Genomic DNA, 15,715 nt, shown 5'->3' with positions numbered 1-15,715 from the left:
GGATCTTTTTGATTCATACAGAGGGATAGAAACGTTTTAATAAACAAAATGATGTTAGTAACAGTTCCTGTGAACACAGGAAAAACAAAATTGTTGCCGATTGATTAGGTAACTCTCATACACTGGCTGCATTCAAACATAACAAATTATGGTTTTATCATTATGTGAATGAGCCTCAGGCACATTCATTTTCCATACTGTCACCAGTGAAGAAGATTGGAAGCTTCACATTTTAGTGTTGTAGCGAAACCTAGGGAAGCTGTCATGAATGTTAACTATGGTTTGCTAAAACAGGCAAACCGGGAAAAATTGTTCATGAAGCTGGCTTGTTTCAATAATCCACAGATAAAAATAACACAGTTAAACTGCAATTGGAAATAGAAGCAAAAGCATGTAATCTCCTTGTGGCCATTTCAGAGAGAGAAGAATGCAAGAGCCCCGTCATGTGACGATATTGCTAATCAAATGCAGTCTTGCTGTCCACTTCTCTAGCTGGAGGTGGTTGAGGCTGCTCATATAGTCCAAAAAACACATTGTGTAGCAGTTCGTGAAAAGTACATTATGGAGAGAAATCAGACTTCAAAAAGGCAGCTCATGCTAAGAGTGAACTGACACAATTCTGTGTATTTATAGTGATGAAGCAGCCTGCTTTGCTATCCAGAAAGGTTTACAGGCATCCAGAAGCAACATTAAGTTTTTTAAACATAATGATATGGCTGACCTTGAACATCTACTCAAAGAGCAGGAGATTGAAGATCAGAAGGTACAGTATTTTTGAAGTCATTGATGTGTTGTAGGGTGTATTTTTAAGCTAACATATTTTGATGCCTTCATTGCTCATTATTTATCTTCTAGTCCATTCTGAAAATGAAGTGTTGTGTATCTTTTGAAGTAGGTTTGGCAGCTGTGTTTCATTTATTCAGATAGCCGTGCTTGGTGTCTGCAACTTGCACTTAACTTTTGAAAAATCTACAGATGGAACTGTAAGATATGCAGTTCACCCACTTTTTCTTTTTAAAAAAAAATCTTTTTTAAAAAACTCAAAATAACCAGAACACACACCACCGCAATATCAGTGCAGTGTAAAAAATACTTCCATTTTGTTTCACAACCACACTGTAAGCACCATTTTTGTATTAAAGTAGTATCAAAACAGAGCCATGCACATTTCTTTATACATCAACATTTGTGTTAAAGGCTCGGAGTTAATAGCATTAAGCCTTTATCCTGGCTGCAGAGCTTACTGGCTATAAAGAATGCTTAACCGCAAAGTATCATATTGTTAAAAATGTGTTTAAGGCCATTGATTTCTGCTGGCATAAGCTCAAGCTTTTCTTCTGTACATTCTGTCAACTTTTGATGGCATTTTAATAGTAACCTAAGTGAGATTATCTCATAACAAGCATCTGTTAAGAAGCATCCATGCAAAACTTTTGTTTCTCTGCAGAACCCTCGTAAAGCTCGTGTAACCCGGCGCTTTATCGTGGTTGAGGGTTTGTATGTTAACGCTGGAGATATTTGTCCTCTTCCGGAATTGGTGAGTAGGTAGTTTTTATCAATAAGTATTTTCCCTACCAGTCATTATGTGCTATGTGAAGAACGAACAGAAAAATACTAGACTGTTTAGTGATGTGTGTGGGGGACCTAAACCACTGAGCCTCTTTGGCTTGCTGATCAGAAGGTTGGCGGTTTAAATCTGCACAATGGGGTGAGCTCCTGTTTCTCTGTCCCTGCTCCTGCCAACCTAGCAGTTCAAAAGCATGCCAGTGCAAGTAGATAAATAGGTACCACTGTGGCAGGAAGGTAAATGGCGTTTCCGTGCGCTCTAGTTTCCGTCACGGTGTTCAGTTGAGCCAGAAGCGGTTTAGTCATACTGGCCACATGACCCGGAAAACGGTCTGTGGACAAACACTGGCTCTCTTGGCCTGAAAGTGAGATGAGCGCCGCAATCCCATAGTTGCCTTAGACTGGACTTAACTGCCCAGGGGTCCTTTACCTTTACCTTAGATAGGGATTGAGGGCTTCACCCCTTATATATGAGGACACTTGGCTAGTGCAGGGGTCAGAAGAATGGGATGCAGCAATTTTGAGGCAGGAGACAATATTCTCACACTGGGAATGAGTCGTGTTATATTGATGCTGCTGTGTTCTGCCTAAAACTTTAGTTGTGCATTGATAACTTTCCCCTATAACTGGGGAAAGTTTTGTTACAATGCATTTGGGCAATTTCTCAGTAAGAAGGCTTTCTATTTGTTCCTTCAAGGAAGTCTGTTCCTACTCCCAAAGTTTTAAGGGTACTAGTTCTGTATTTCGATATTTCACCGTGCACACACTCTGGACTCCCCAAAGTCCAGCTACTCAGTGAGGCACCAGTGCACAGAAAATTATATTCTATGCATAATCAGGCTAAATATGTTCCATATCTTACAACAATGTCAAGGAATTAAAGTGCATGGAGGTTTGTGTTTTTAGAATGAAGTTGACTGAACAATAATCTGATTGAACACTTGACAACTTGTGCATGAATCTGGTTTCTTGTCCTGAGCACTCAATAATCTTGTGCTTTCTTGTGTTACTTGCAATTGAATAAATATGTAGGTGAAATTGAAATACAAATACAAAGTGAGGTTATTTTTGGAAGAAAGTCTTTCCTTTGGAGTGCTGGGAGAACATGGACGAGGAGTTACAGAACATTTTGGAATAAATGTAAGTTTATTTCTTTGATGACAATGCTTTTTTGTGCCAAAAGGAAGAAACAATATTTGATATACTTGTCATGTTTATAGCAGTGGCTTAGCAGCCATTATATGCAAATTCTGTGCATGGCAATCTTGTCTCTTGCATAATCTCTTAAATATTAGCTTTGCAAAGAAAATTTAAATATAGGTTGGATTATTACTAGCAACAAATATGTAAAGCATCTTCAGGTTATCAAAGTCATTGTCCTTTTAAAACAACCTACTGCGACTTACCCAGTTTGCAGGTTTTTGTTACTGCTTTGCATTTTTCTGAATTTGTCAAGAATCTGCTTTGGGATCGGACAAATGGATGGGTGAATTTTCTGATATGAAAGAACATACTTAACACAAAGATGTCGTATGCATCAATATACCCGCATGATGCAAATTAACACCTAACTTTATATAAATCCTTCAGAACATTTTACAAATTACTGGCTAGGATTCAGGATGCTACTTGTAGTGTCCTCTACATGTTCAGGAACTGTTTATCTACAAAGAGGTAAAGAGCTCATAAAGTAGAACTTGGAAAGCCGCAAGGAGCTAATCTTGGAAGGGGAAAAAATCCTGCTCCCTGTTCATCTTTTGATTCGTTGAGCATTTTTATTCCAGATGGGTTGTGTCATTGTAATCATTCTGGAAAGTGCACGTAGAAATTTAGATTAATATTGACACTCGGGTCAAATGTGTTAACTGAATGTATTCTAGAGTTAAGTTGAGAGCTGCTTCAGATCCACTTTGCTCTTTTAGATCTCAGTGGTTAAAACAGGAAAACTTAAATTGTGGATACAGCGGTACCTTTGTTCTCAAAGAGCTTAGTTGCCAAACAAATTGGCTCCCAAATGCCGCAAACCCAGAAGTAAGTGTTTCAGTTTGCGAACATTTTTTGGAAGCAGAACATCCGATGCAGCTTCCACGGACTCTCGAAACGGATTAAGTTTGAGAACCAAGGTACCACTGTACTTTGTAGGATACCCACTGACACCAGAAATTTGCATTGAGTGCCACTTTAATAATTTCTCTTGTATTTTGTTGTCTGTCCTCCTCTAGATGAATTTAAAGAGTTTGTGTCTTTAATTATGGGCACGTTTGGGAGGGTTAAATAATTCAGAAGCCAATCTAACCTTTCTACAGCTATATGGCTGGTTACCAAACATGCTGTTTTTAACTAGCTCTGGTATTGCCCTGTTTGTGCAACAGATGGATGACATTGATCTTATAAGTGCAAACATGGAAAACTCCCTGGCTTCTATTGGAGGGTTTTGCTGCGGGCGATCCTTTGTTATTGATCACCAGGTAGGTGTAAAAACCGGAAATGCATGATATGTTGTATGTTTTGCAGTTCCGGTAGAATACTGTGACCAAGGCAGGTATTGGATAGAGTAGAGTCACACTTGGCCAGTCTGGCTGATGTTGGTAGGCTGGTTGGAGCATCTCCTCTTCATGTTGTCAGTTGAGAATAACACCATCTTGTTCATCTTCCAACATTATATATGCTATCAAATGCCAACACTGCCCTTCAGCTCTCTATATTGGACAAACAGGACACGCTTTATGCCAAAGGCTAAATGGGCATAAATCTGACATCAGGATTCATAAAACAGAAAAACCAGTAGGAGAACACTTCAGTCTCCCAGGACATTCTATACAAGATCTTAAAGTAGCTGTCTTATTGGGAAAGAATTTTAGAAATACACTTGAAAGAGAAGTTGCTGAATTACAACTCATTACCAAACTGAAAACTATGAAGAGACTTGGTCTGAATAGAGACATTGGATTCATGTCCCATTATATACACTAAAGCTAATTTTGGTCATCTATCGGGGACGCAGGTGGCGCTGTGGGTTAAAGCCTCAGCTCCTAGGACTTGCCGATCAAAAGGTCGGCGGTTCGAATCCCTGCGGCGGGGTGCGCTCCCGCTGCTCGGTCCCAGCGCCTGCCAACCTAGCAGTTCGAAAGCACCTCCGGGTGCAAGTAGATAAATAGGGACCACTTACCAGCGGGAAGGTAAACGGCGTTTCCGTGTGCGGCTCTGGCTCGCCAGATGCAGCTTTGTCACGCTGGCCACGTGACCCGGAAGTGTCTCCGGACAGCGCTGGCCCCTGGCCTCTTGAGTGAGATGGGCGCACCAACCCCAGAGTCTGGCAAGACTGGCCCGTACGGGCAGGGGTACCTTTACCTTTACCTATCCCTTTAAAAATCCCTTGCCCTTCCCTGTGGAACCAACTGCCATAACAGTCATCAACAGTTGTAAGGCTGAAGCGACCTCTGACGAAGTGTGTATTATACATGAAAGCCCATACCCTGAAAGCTTATATTTAGTTGATCTTTAAGGTGCCTCTGGATTTACTGAAAGATGTTTTCATCTTTCATCTTGTTATTTATTATGACCATCCAAGGGAGCCGCAGCAAACAAGGAGCATCAGCATCTATTGCTGCGGAATGGGGCAAAGGTTTCACTGGATGCAGCTGAATTGGTGCCCAGTATACATAAAGGAGGGGGGACGCGGGTGGCGCTGTGGGTAAAACCTCAGTGCCTAGGACTTGCCGATTGCATGGTCGGCGGTTCGAATCCCTGCGGCGGGGTGCGCTCCCGTTGCTCGGTCCCAGCGCCTGCCAACCTAGCAGTTCGAAAGCACCCCCAGGTGCAAGTAGATAAATAGGGACCGCTTACTAGCGGGAAGGTAAACGGCGTTTCCATGTGCGGCTCTGGCTCACCAGAGTAGCTTCGTCACGCTGGCCATGTGACTCGGAAGTGTCTGCGGACAGCGCTGGCTCCCGGCCTCTAGAGTGAGATGAGCGCACAACCCTAGAGTCTGTCAAGCCTGGCCCGTACGGGCAGGGGTACCTTTACCTTTACCTTATACATAAAGGAAGGTGGCTGACCAGGGAAGAATTGGGGAGAAGTAGTTGATAGTAGAGGTGAAGGTCCTAGAGCAAAGGAGAGCCTGGGCTTCAGTAAAACAAATAATTTAATTAGACAGCACCTACATGATATCGAAAGGGACACGGGTGGCGCTGTGGGTTAAACCACAGAGCCTAGGGATTGCCAATCAGAAGGTCGGCAGTTCGAATCCCCACGACGGAGTGAGCTCCCATTGCTCAGTCCCAGCTCCTGCCAACCTAGCAGTTTGAAAGCACACAGTGCAAGTAGATAAATAGGTACTGCTCTGGCAGGAAGGTAAACGGTGTTTCCGTGCGCTGCTCTGGTTCTCCAGAAGCAGCTTAGTCATGCTGGTCACAGCAGTCATGCTGTACGCCGGCTCCCTCAGCCAGCAAAGTGAGATGAGCGTCGCAACCCCAGAGTCGTCCGCGACTGGACCTAATGGTCAGGGGTCCCTTTACCTTTACCTTTACCTTTACCTATATGATATCGAGCGACAGAATAATTTGGCCACAACAAGGACATTTTGTCCACAGTATGATTGTTTTCCACCTAGTCACTTTGGCACCCTCTTTGCAAAATTTAACAATTCCAAAATACAGACCAGCTTTCACTTTCGCAAGATTGAATATACTGCCTTTGGCTGTACTTGAGGGTCGATTTTGAAAATTCCCACTGGGAAAACGGTTATGTCCTTGTGGAGAGGGCAGTATTGTGTCAGTGGCTTATGTGCTTCTGGCTTGGACTCTTTATAAGGATTTGAGGAGTAAGGTTATTACTCCTCTATTATTATCCATGCCAGGTTGCTCAACCATTGCTACTGTGTCCTTTCTTTTAGCAAATCAAGATGATCAGGTGACAGCAAAAACTGCAAGGTTTCTAGCAGGGGCAATCAGAATAAGATATATTATTTGATTATTGATGTAAACCTCCAAAATATATTTTGTATAGTTGAGTTTTTACCTCTTCTCTTCAGTACATTTTATTTTATTCTATTGCTATGGCTAGTGGTTGATTCAAATAAAGATACTGTGTTGCCCACATGTAGCTGTTGGAAATAATTTCAGATTAGGTCTTTGGAACAAGGGCAAACTAAGCATCCAGATAAATTCCAACTTGTTTACCAATGAATTATCTATATAAAGTGTGGTCACTCCATGCTGCTTTTTCTTTCCAGAGATTATCTGGTCAGGGGTACTGCTTTTCAGCCTCTCTGCCTCCTCTCCTAGCTGCCGCCGCCATTGAGGGCCTCAATATCATGGAGGAAAACCCAGGTATCTTTTTTAAAAAAGCAGAAAACTGTTTAGTATAAACTGCCATACTTGTGAGATGGGTTTGACTGCCTGTTCTTATGAGAGATTGCTCGGAGGTTCACTGTAGAAATTGCAGTTCACATTTTGGTATGCTTGATAGTTGACTCAGCCCTTCTTTTTTAAAGATGCCTAGGTTATCCGGAGGATAGTTGTGCTATATCTCCTAGTACATAGTGCAGTAGGAAAGTTTGTAGTTTTTTGAGAGTGGTGAAATCCCAAGAAATCTCCAAAGAAATCTCGCCAGGCTCGTTGAATGGGCCACAAATGATATAAGTGATTTGTTCCATTAAAAGTGATGTAAGCAAAGGATGAGGGAGATCCTTGATTGTGGTGTTTCGTCTTTCTCTTCTGTTGATTCCATGAGTTTTAATTTTTTTGAATAGAGAGATACACGTATAAATATAGAAGAAGAAAAAATGGCAGTAGCAATGGCTACCAGGAAAGAGAGTCTTCTCTCTAGTCGAGAAGTCACTCAGAATGTGCCAGAAAAAGGCAAATTCAGCGTTGGAAATCCTTGCGAAGGGAATTGAAAACAGCTAGTAGCATAATGGCATCATGTAAATCTCAGAATGGCCAAATTTGTTACATTGTGCACAATTCCAGTTGTACTGGATTACATTTGGAAAAGGTGTAGGAAAAATGACAGCAGAAATAATTGGGTGGCTAGGGGTTAGAGCACCTCTCAGCCATGCCTCCTCCGCTGGCTTATGTTGTTCTCCCTCCAGGAAAGAGAATTTCTCCTTTAGAGGCCTGAACTATTCTCCTACCATCCTTCACTTCTGTTTACCCAGAAGTTGAGATAAGAGAAAGCCTTTTTGCTCTCTAGCAGTTCTCCAGCTCTGCCTTTGAGAGAAGGTGAAGTTCATTGATTCATGAGCTTGACTTAAAAGAGGCAAAAATGCCCCACTGTTGACCATGTGGTCTTCTTCTGATCTACGGTGCCTGTTGTCTGTTCCCCGTGGTCTAAGGTAGCATGTTTGTATTGCTAAGCATTTATTTTCTCTGTATAATTCCCTATAACCTCTCGAGTGGTAGAAAGGCAGATTTGTAGAAGTGGCAACTCTAGCACAAGACTTAAACAGCTGTTTATATTTATGCTGCTCACTTTTAGATACCCCAACTTAAAACTGTTTTGTCTAGGCATTTTTCAGATTTTACGACAAAAATGCAAGCGAATACACCAGGCTTTACAAGGGTAAGTGAATACTTTGCCTTCTTACTTTGAACTCCACGTTGAACAGAAAATGCCTCCTAAAAAAGCTATAGTTTTCCAAACATCCTATACCATATTATTCAGGAATAATCCCTAGTGAGTGGAATAGGGCTTGCTTCTGAATAGGCATATAGAGGATTGTGTAAGATTGCACCTCCAGCTCTGTTAAAGTTTGATCTACTTTAGAAAATCCGGCTTCTGCGTTTGACTTACAGTTAAAGCAGGGAACAATTTCTTGAAATACAATATGGGCAGTTTAGCCGTAATTTATCTTCAGTTTAAAATTCTTCTCTGTGGCATTTCAATATCAGACATGCGTTTAAAAGATCATACTCCCTCCAATAGTGCTATATGAAATTTTATAGCTGAGGTAAATAAACATGTCATGTGTAAAATAGGCACTCCTAGCTCTTTTACTTGCACATTGAATTATTAGCAGGGAATACAGTCTTCGATTGATACCAAAGATGCAGTCCGTGTCTGTAAATATGGTCATAATTAAGATGTAGCTGGCCAAAAGCACTGCAGAAAATAGATACTTGTGGGAGACCCTGTTTCCAAGACTTTGCTCTGGGCTCACTTTGGAGCACTCCCAAGTATTAATGCAGGAATATTTGCAAAGACTAGCATCAAGATTTTGGATGCTTCAGGTTTGAGCCTCTTGTGCAAAATTCATTTCTGCGCATTTCACTTTAGTTAGCGCAAGAGGTTGTGAATTAATATATCCAAGTTTAGATGAGTCTCTCTGAATTCACTAATGTGTTGAACGTCTTCAACACATCAGTGTTTAGCACATCTTTCAAATCACGAAAGAGCCTTGGCCCTAGGCTGTTGCACGATATCTGTTCCCTTTTTTGAAAGCGACGCTGCATTTCTCTTTTCTGTAGTCAGGTGCATCTTACATACTATCCATAGCTTTTCCATATAAGTTCTCACCTCATACATTTACTACATCTTCTGTAGCACAAGTTTTCACTAGGCATACATTGTGCCAAATTCCCCATCCTCTGCCTACGTAAAATATCCTTTCGAATAGGGTTGCCATACCAGCAAAGCCAGACTCTCTTCTCTTAACACAAACATTAACTGACCTTTTGTCTGGAAGAGCTTTGTCTGACACTTTGCTTATTGTTCTTCTCTAGCTTGATGCGTACTTAAGTCAGATGTTGGTTTATTTTAAGTAAGTGGCAAAAGGAACTTGGGTATCAACTTGGGACTTCTAAAGCAGCCTCTAGAAATGTACAGTACATTTATGACAAAGTGCGGTTGGGGAGAAATCTGCAAATGTCAAAGCTTTAAATTGGCTGGCATTCAAAGGCGGTTTCTCTTATTAAACTACCTTTTCCTTTTGTAGCAGTTAGTTGCCTTCATTTCTGAAACGTGCTAATGGTCCATTTTATAACTTAAGCTGTCTGTTAGAATTTGACATGAAGCATTGGTATTGGGACCTGAGCTTTTTAAGTTCTTCGTGAATGATCTAAAGTTATTTTGTAAGTCTTCAGCATGCAAGCCTCTCACATGGTTCCATAAAAATCTGCCCCGTAAACTAACATACAGTTGCATTCATGATTTTGCTTGTGACCAGATGATTGCTTGCTTTATGATATTAATCTCCAAACACTGCTTCTTTCTCTCTCTCGTGTTATTGATTTCCTTCCAGTAAATAGCCTTCCATTAGATTTCAGGCTCTTAACAAGATGCTTTCCAGCAATTTTAATGTGGAATAATTGAAAATTGAGATGTTTCTAGACATTAAATTCTAAATTAAATTGAGCAAAACTCTTAATTTGTTTTTGCATATCTTTGTCCTATTGACAGCATTGTCCACTTGCCCAGTGAAAAACTCGTGGCTGGCAGGGCTTTTATGCTGACCTAGTTGGAGGAAAATATATTCTTCCACAGTTCAAGGAAGTGCCTCACCTCTTAATTTAGAAGTGCAGTTTAGGCAGATTCTACTGGCACTCTTATAGGAGTTGAAACTGCCTCCCCAAGTCGAATGTGTCATCTCTGTTTCTAGATTTGATCAAACCAGTGTTGTCTCTGTTTTGTTCCTCCTAGACTGTTTAGCATCTAAAACAAGTACCCATGTAGCTGTGGGATAGGAAGTTGCTGAAAGAAAATGGTAGAATTGACATGGCCGTTTCCAGATGTTTTGTTATCCACACTCCGGGTTACGCAGAACTAGACGTAGAAATTGGCTGATCCAGTGCTGAAAAGCTGTTCTTGCTGTGGTTAAACATTTGATTCTGTCCATGTAGGAAAGTAGTTCCATTTCTGAAATTAGTTTATTTGGATACTGGTCCTATCACATCCAGAGGCCGAGAAAAGTAATTGAAGGTTTTGGGAGATGGGACGTTTGCCTGTAGTCTGCAGCTGGGCCAGCTTAGGTATAGGAATAGAAGGAAGGAAGGGAGGGAGGGAGGGAGGGAGGGGTGAGTTCCATTGGATGGGGCAGCCTTCCTGACTGGACCGTGTGGTTGGCTGTTTTGGTCATGCAATCCTACAGGAAAGCAGAGAATGCATTCCATTGAGTTCACTATTGTCACAAAGCGACTGCTAATTTACGTTGCCAGTTTTTCTTTCATTTGATTGCTGACCATATCAGCGTTTTTGATATGTTGACCTTTTTTTTTTTTTTTTTTTTAGGATTCCTGGTCTACGTGTAGTGGGGCAATCCATTTCTCCAGCATTACACCTCCGCTTAGAAGAAAGCACTGGGTCTCGAGAGAGTGATGCAAGGCTACTGAAGGAAATTGTTGATTATGTAAGAGTCGTTTTTTACAGTCCTCAAAGCCTAACAATGAGAAGAATGGTGTTCTGTATTGAAGCCTCTGTTGCACTTCCTTCTAGAATTCCTCCATGTGCCGGGTTGCAAGGTTACATTTGAAAAGTAGGGTAGCCATACACCCGGAATTTCCTGGGCATAGCCGGGATTCGGCCGTTGGAAACGGTGTCCGGGCGCAAATCGCTTTCACCTCTGGGAAAATCCGGAGTATGGCAGCCCATGCCGGAAGTGTAAAGGTAAAGGTAAAGGTACCCCTGCCCGTACGGGCCAGTCTTGACAGACTCTGGGGTTCTGCGCCCATCTCACTTAAGAGGCCAGGGGCCAGTGCTGTCCGGAGACACTTCCGGGTCACGTGGCCAGTGTGACATCGCTGCTCTGGCGAGCCAGAGCCGCACACGGAAACGCCGTTTACCTTCCCGCTGGTAAGCGGTCCCTATTTATCTACTTGCACCCGGAGGTGCTTTCGAACTGCTAGGTTGGCAGGCGCTGGGACCGAGCAGCGGGAGCGCACCCCGCCGCAGGGATTCGAACCGCCGACCTTTCAATCGGCAAGTCCTAGGCGCTGAGGCTTTAACCCACAGCGCCACCAGAAGTGTAGATTTGGGCAAATTTCCTTAAAAATAGCTCCAGAACTGTTTTTTGTAAAAAGAGAAAAGGAAAGTTCAACAACTTTGGCCGAAAAGGATTTTCACACTTTGAAATATGGCAATCCTAAGATTGCTACAGCAATCATCTGGGATTGGTCCCTTTTTGAAATAAGGCATATGAAAGGCAGCATTGTACCCGCTATGGGAGATGGGTATTGAGGGCAAGACACCACTGGACGAATGTCTCTAAATTCACTGGCTCCTGAGCCGTGTGGTCCCACAATGTCAGGCTTCTGCCAGCGACTCCCAGTTGGTTGCCCAGGAACGTACGAAGATAAGGAAATGTCTCTTACCGTCTGCTTTTTATTCAGTATTTACAGAGAGAGGCTGAAGAACCCAGCCTCTTGTATAATGACATTGTCCAGAGTGAATCTCCACCCCCCGTCTCCCTCACTTCTTCATCACTTTTACGAATGCTGCTACATGCCCTCTGTCTTTGAGTTCTTTGCTCTCCTACTTTCAAGGCTTGCCGGGTTCTGGGATGGGGGAGCAGACACAATTTCTGGCATCTAGACATGCGCAGATGCGATTTTTGGCACTGTGGTAGCGAGTCTCCATGCTGCACCAGTTTAGCGCAGCGCGGGGGGACTCGCTGAGCGGGCAGCTCGGTTTGGGGGCGGCTTGTGGGCCAATTAAACTGCCCCTGTAGAGCAAGGAGCAGTCGTGGTGATGGCTAGAAGAGAGAACAGTATTACAAACCAGGACTAAAAATGTATTTAGCTTCTTGTGGCAGGGTATCACATGTTACTTAACAGTCCGATAACACATGAGCATGGCACCTGATGTTCCTGTTTCTATCCTCAGTGTATGAACAGAGGTATTGCATTAACCCAGGCTCGCTATTTGGAGAAAGAAGAGAAATTTCTCCCACCACCCAGGTTCGTAAATACTTGTTCACCTTGCTATTAAAACAAAACTGTGCTCTTCTGACGGCAGGCAGAATGGGTGGGTTGAGAAGCATGCCGTAGCTTGTGTTGGAACCTCTGGATTTTCAAGGTCGCTGTTGTTTTATAAGTCATGGACTCGTCTAGTGAACAGGTAGACTGTCCTAAATGGCTTGCTCATCTATACCTAAATAGGGTTCAGGGCAGGAATATGTGTGAGGTTTTTTTAAGAATAGCTAATAAAATGCTATCTGAAGGTTACTTGAGATCAGGCCTGGGGAGGGAGAATAAGGTCACTTATGTTCTGTGGTCACTAGAAGCAACAGAATGACTCGAGGCCCAGCCAGATGGGTGGGATATAAGTAATAAATTGTTATTATTATCATTATTATTATTATTATTATTAACATCATCATCATCTCGCTGTACCTTTTCTAGCTACTGAACTTTACCATTCACCAAATCTAGACTTCATAATCCTTATTACTGAATTGACAGGGGAAGCTATCACTACTATTATGGGAAGCAAAAAATATTGATGGGCAAAGGAAAGTACAGTCGTACCTCGGGTTAAGTACTTAATTCGTTCAGGAGGTCCTTATTAACCTGAAACTGTTCTTAACCTGAAGCACCACTTTAGCTAATGGGGCCTCCCGCTGCTGCCACGCCGCCAGAGCGTGATTTCTGTTCTCATCCTGAAGCAAAGTTCTTAACCTGAAGCACTATTTCTGGGTTAGCGGAGTCTATAACCTGAAGCGTATGTAAACTGAAGCATATGTAACCTGAGGTACCACTGTATTAGGAGACTGAGTACATGTGCAGCTGTCTTATTTACTAAGTCAGGCCACTGATCTGCCTAAGCCGCTAATGTCTTCTCTGACTGGCAACAGCCTTCCGGAGCTTAAAGAGTCTGGTTTGTGCTGTAAGGTTGCACGCATTTTGCCGCGCAACGAAAAGACAACAACTTTGACCGACTACCCTGTGTTTGCCCCTGACAGCATCCGAGTCGTAGTGACGGTAGAACAGACAGAACCGGAATTGGACAAAGCTGCCTCGCTTATCAGGGAAGCTGCCGAGTCAGTGCTGAATTGAGGCCTGCATACTTGAGTCTTCGTTCTTCAACCAACACTGGAATACCGGTTTTCCTACTGTATGGCGGAATGGCTTGTGCTTCCAAGGTTCAAGCTCATTGACTTTCTCTTCTGACGGAGTGGAAAGCTCAACTTCCACTGAGTCATTCCAGAACAAAAAAAAAAGGTCACAAATATGGGAATGTGAAACTCTGCTCACTGTATAAGTACTGTTTCGATTGGAGATCATTGTTATCACTGGCATTTTACATGAGTTTCACCTTTGTTCTTAAAGGGCCTTATTCCTTTCCCTAGCTCTCTAAATGTGTAAAAACAAGCCGAGCTATTTTTGAGAGTTTTGTGTTTAACGCTAATGAACATGAAAAGGGTGAGAAAACTTACACGATATTCTTCATTTAACCTCTCTTATTTTAAATAACATTCCCCCGAACAGGTTCCTATTACTGTCAGACCAGATAGTTAAACGGTATTATGGAATTACGCTTTTGAATAATGTACTTAAGTAGCTTTTATTACACTGGGTATGTGGGAATTTTGTACACTTTTTTTTAAAGATCTTTTGGTTTTTGAAATTCCCAGAAGGAGCTGTTTTTCTAACGATTTGTCCGGTTTCCATTAAATGTCTTATCTCATGCCAATTCCTTTATTCTATACAAGTTGACCTTTCCTGTGATTTTACCATGCATTTAACTTTTATACCAGTGATTGCCAGTACACATTGGAGCTCTCAGTTAAATTTCAGTCTCAATCTCCATTGGATTGAGTTCAGCATTGTACAGTACAATCTGTATGCACACACAGATGAAATGCTGGTAGAATTTCTTCCGCCAAGCAAACAAAACAAATATCGATCTCTTACCATAATCTGGTGGGTACATAAATTAATGGGAAAACTAATTCACTCATGATGTTTATTGTCCATGTTTACTCATGAATACCTTTAAAAACCATGAATAAGTTAGAAATACTTAACATTTAGTTGCATGGGCACATATCCCTACAGTAATCAGGAAGTTCCAATTTCTCTCTCTCTTTCTCTCTCTTTCTCTCAATTACTTGCTTGAGACCACCACTCAGGTCTCTGCTAAAGATGTGCAGAAAAGGGACTGTCATGGATACCGTAGAAGTTTCAGTATGCCACCTAGAGTCAGGAGGACCTCTTTCGCCCTTCAGTGAATTTGCCATGATAAGTGTTCCAGATTTCTGGTGAATACTATTTTTTAAAGACTTTCTGTTACGTCTGGGTTGTTCTACACTCCTGTGCCTTTTTTGGTTGCTGCTACATATTCCAGTGCTCTATTTGACACATAATTTTTTTAAAAAATAAAAGCATATATTTGATCCTGGTTTTGTCCTTCTTTCTTCATATTCCGACTGCACCATCTTCCCTATCAGCTACAATCTCATTAAGGGGGGAAATAATTGGATTTGAGCTACAGTCCCTGAACTCAGTAGGGCTAAATCGGCTTAAAGTGCTTCATGGTAACTTGAGGTGGGTATCAGGCTTCTCTCTCAGTACTTTAAGGTATAAATTTTTCCATCATGCTTAAGGCTGTGCTGCCTTCCATACCTAAGCCACTTAATTTGCTACGTTGATGAGTTTCTGGTTTTCTTCAAAATGTGGTTTCAGGATTGTGGCCAAACGTGGTATAGTCCAGTGTAACTTTATCAGCTGCCGACAGTTATGCTAATTGTAAACTGAAAATATTTTCAGGACTGTAGACTCCCAAGTTCTCTTTCAAATGAGATCCGGAAAGGGTTCATTTAAAACAGGGTGTTCTGCTTTTCCACAATCATTTTCATGCCTTTGGTTTTATGCTGCTCTGTGTTTTAGTATTGATTTTTTATTGTATTAATGTGGTTTATTAATTGGGGTTGTTTTTTTAAAAGATATCTGAAGCAACCAGAGGACATGGTCAGTTGGAAAGTGTATAAATGGCAGAAATAAAAATAATGGTATGGATTTCCAGATAAATGCTAGATGAAAACAGCCCTATCACTTTCTGTGTTGTGATTTTTTTTTAATATAAAGCTAAAGCGTTCTGCTTTCCTGATAGTGAGGCAGTCTGAAAGTGCCTTTTCCTGGATGCAGGATATATTAATATCCTGCAGTAAGAGACTGAGTTGTACAAGTGTCTAGTGTGACCAAATGGCATCTGT

At 41.9% G+C, this 15,715-nt stretch overlaps 1 protein-coding gene and 1 long non-coding RNA gene across 2 annotated transcripts in view; one reads left to right on the top strand and one right to left on the bottom strand.

Annotated features, from left to right (window-relative positions):
- Positions 1-14,896, top strand: part of SPTLC1 (serine palmitoyltransferase long chain base subunit 1) — a 38,389-nt gene extending 23,493 nt beyond the window's left edge. Inside the window, exons 7-15 of the mRNA XM_083702075.1 lie at positions 634-763; positions 1,448-1,537; positions 2,599-2,706; positions 3,939-4,034; positions 6,800-6,896; positions 8,076-8,130; positions 10,795-10,912; positions 12,385-12,458; positions 13,463-14,896. Of these exons, the coding sequence (XP_083558201.1) occupies positions 634-763; positions 1,448-1,537; positions 2,599-2,706; positions 3,939-4,034; positions 6,800-6,896; positions 8,076-8,130; positions 10,795-10,912; positions 12,385-12,458; positions 13,463-13,556 (862 nt within the window). The 3' untranslated portion in view covers positions 13,557-14,896. The remainder of the gene's footprint in view (positions 1-633; positions 764-1,447; positions 1,538-2,598; positions 2,707-3,938; positions 4,035-6,799; positions 6,897-8,075; positions 8,131-10,794; positions 10,913-12,384; positions 12,459-13,462) is intronic.
- On the bottom strand, positions 4,318-5,009 carry LOC310826846. The gene is made up of 2 exons (XR_014556023.1): positions 4,924-5,009; positions 4,318-4,555 (listed from the first exon to the last, which is right to left on the bottom strand). It is a non-coding gene; the product is annotated as an uncharacterized lncRNA (long non-coding RNA).
- Positions 14,897-15,715: the final 819 nt, after the last annotated feature.

Source organism: Podarcis gaigeae (assembly GCF_964106915.1).
Source record: "Podarcis gaigeae genome assembly, chromosome: 11".
Taxonomy (NCBI): Eukaryota; Metazoa; Chordata; class Lepidosauria; order Squamata; family Lacertidae; genus Podarcis; species Podarcis gaigeae.
This window is presented reverse-complemented; position numbering and strand designations above follow the sequence as displayed.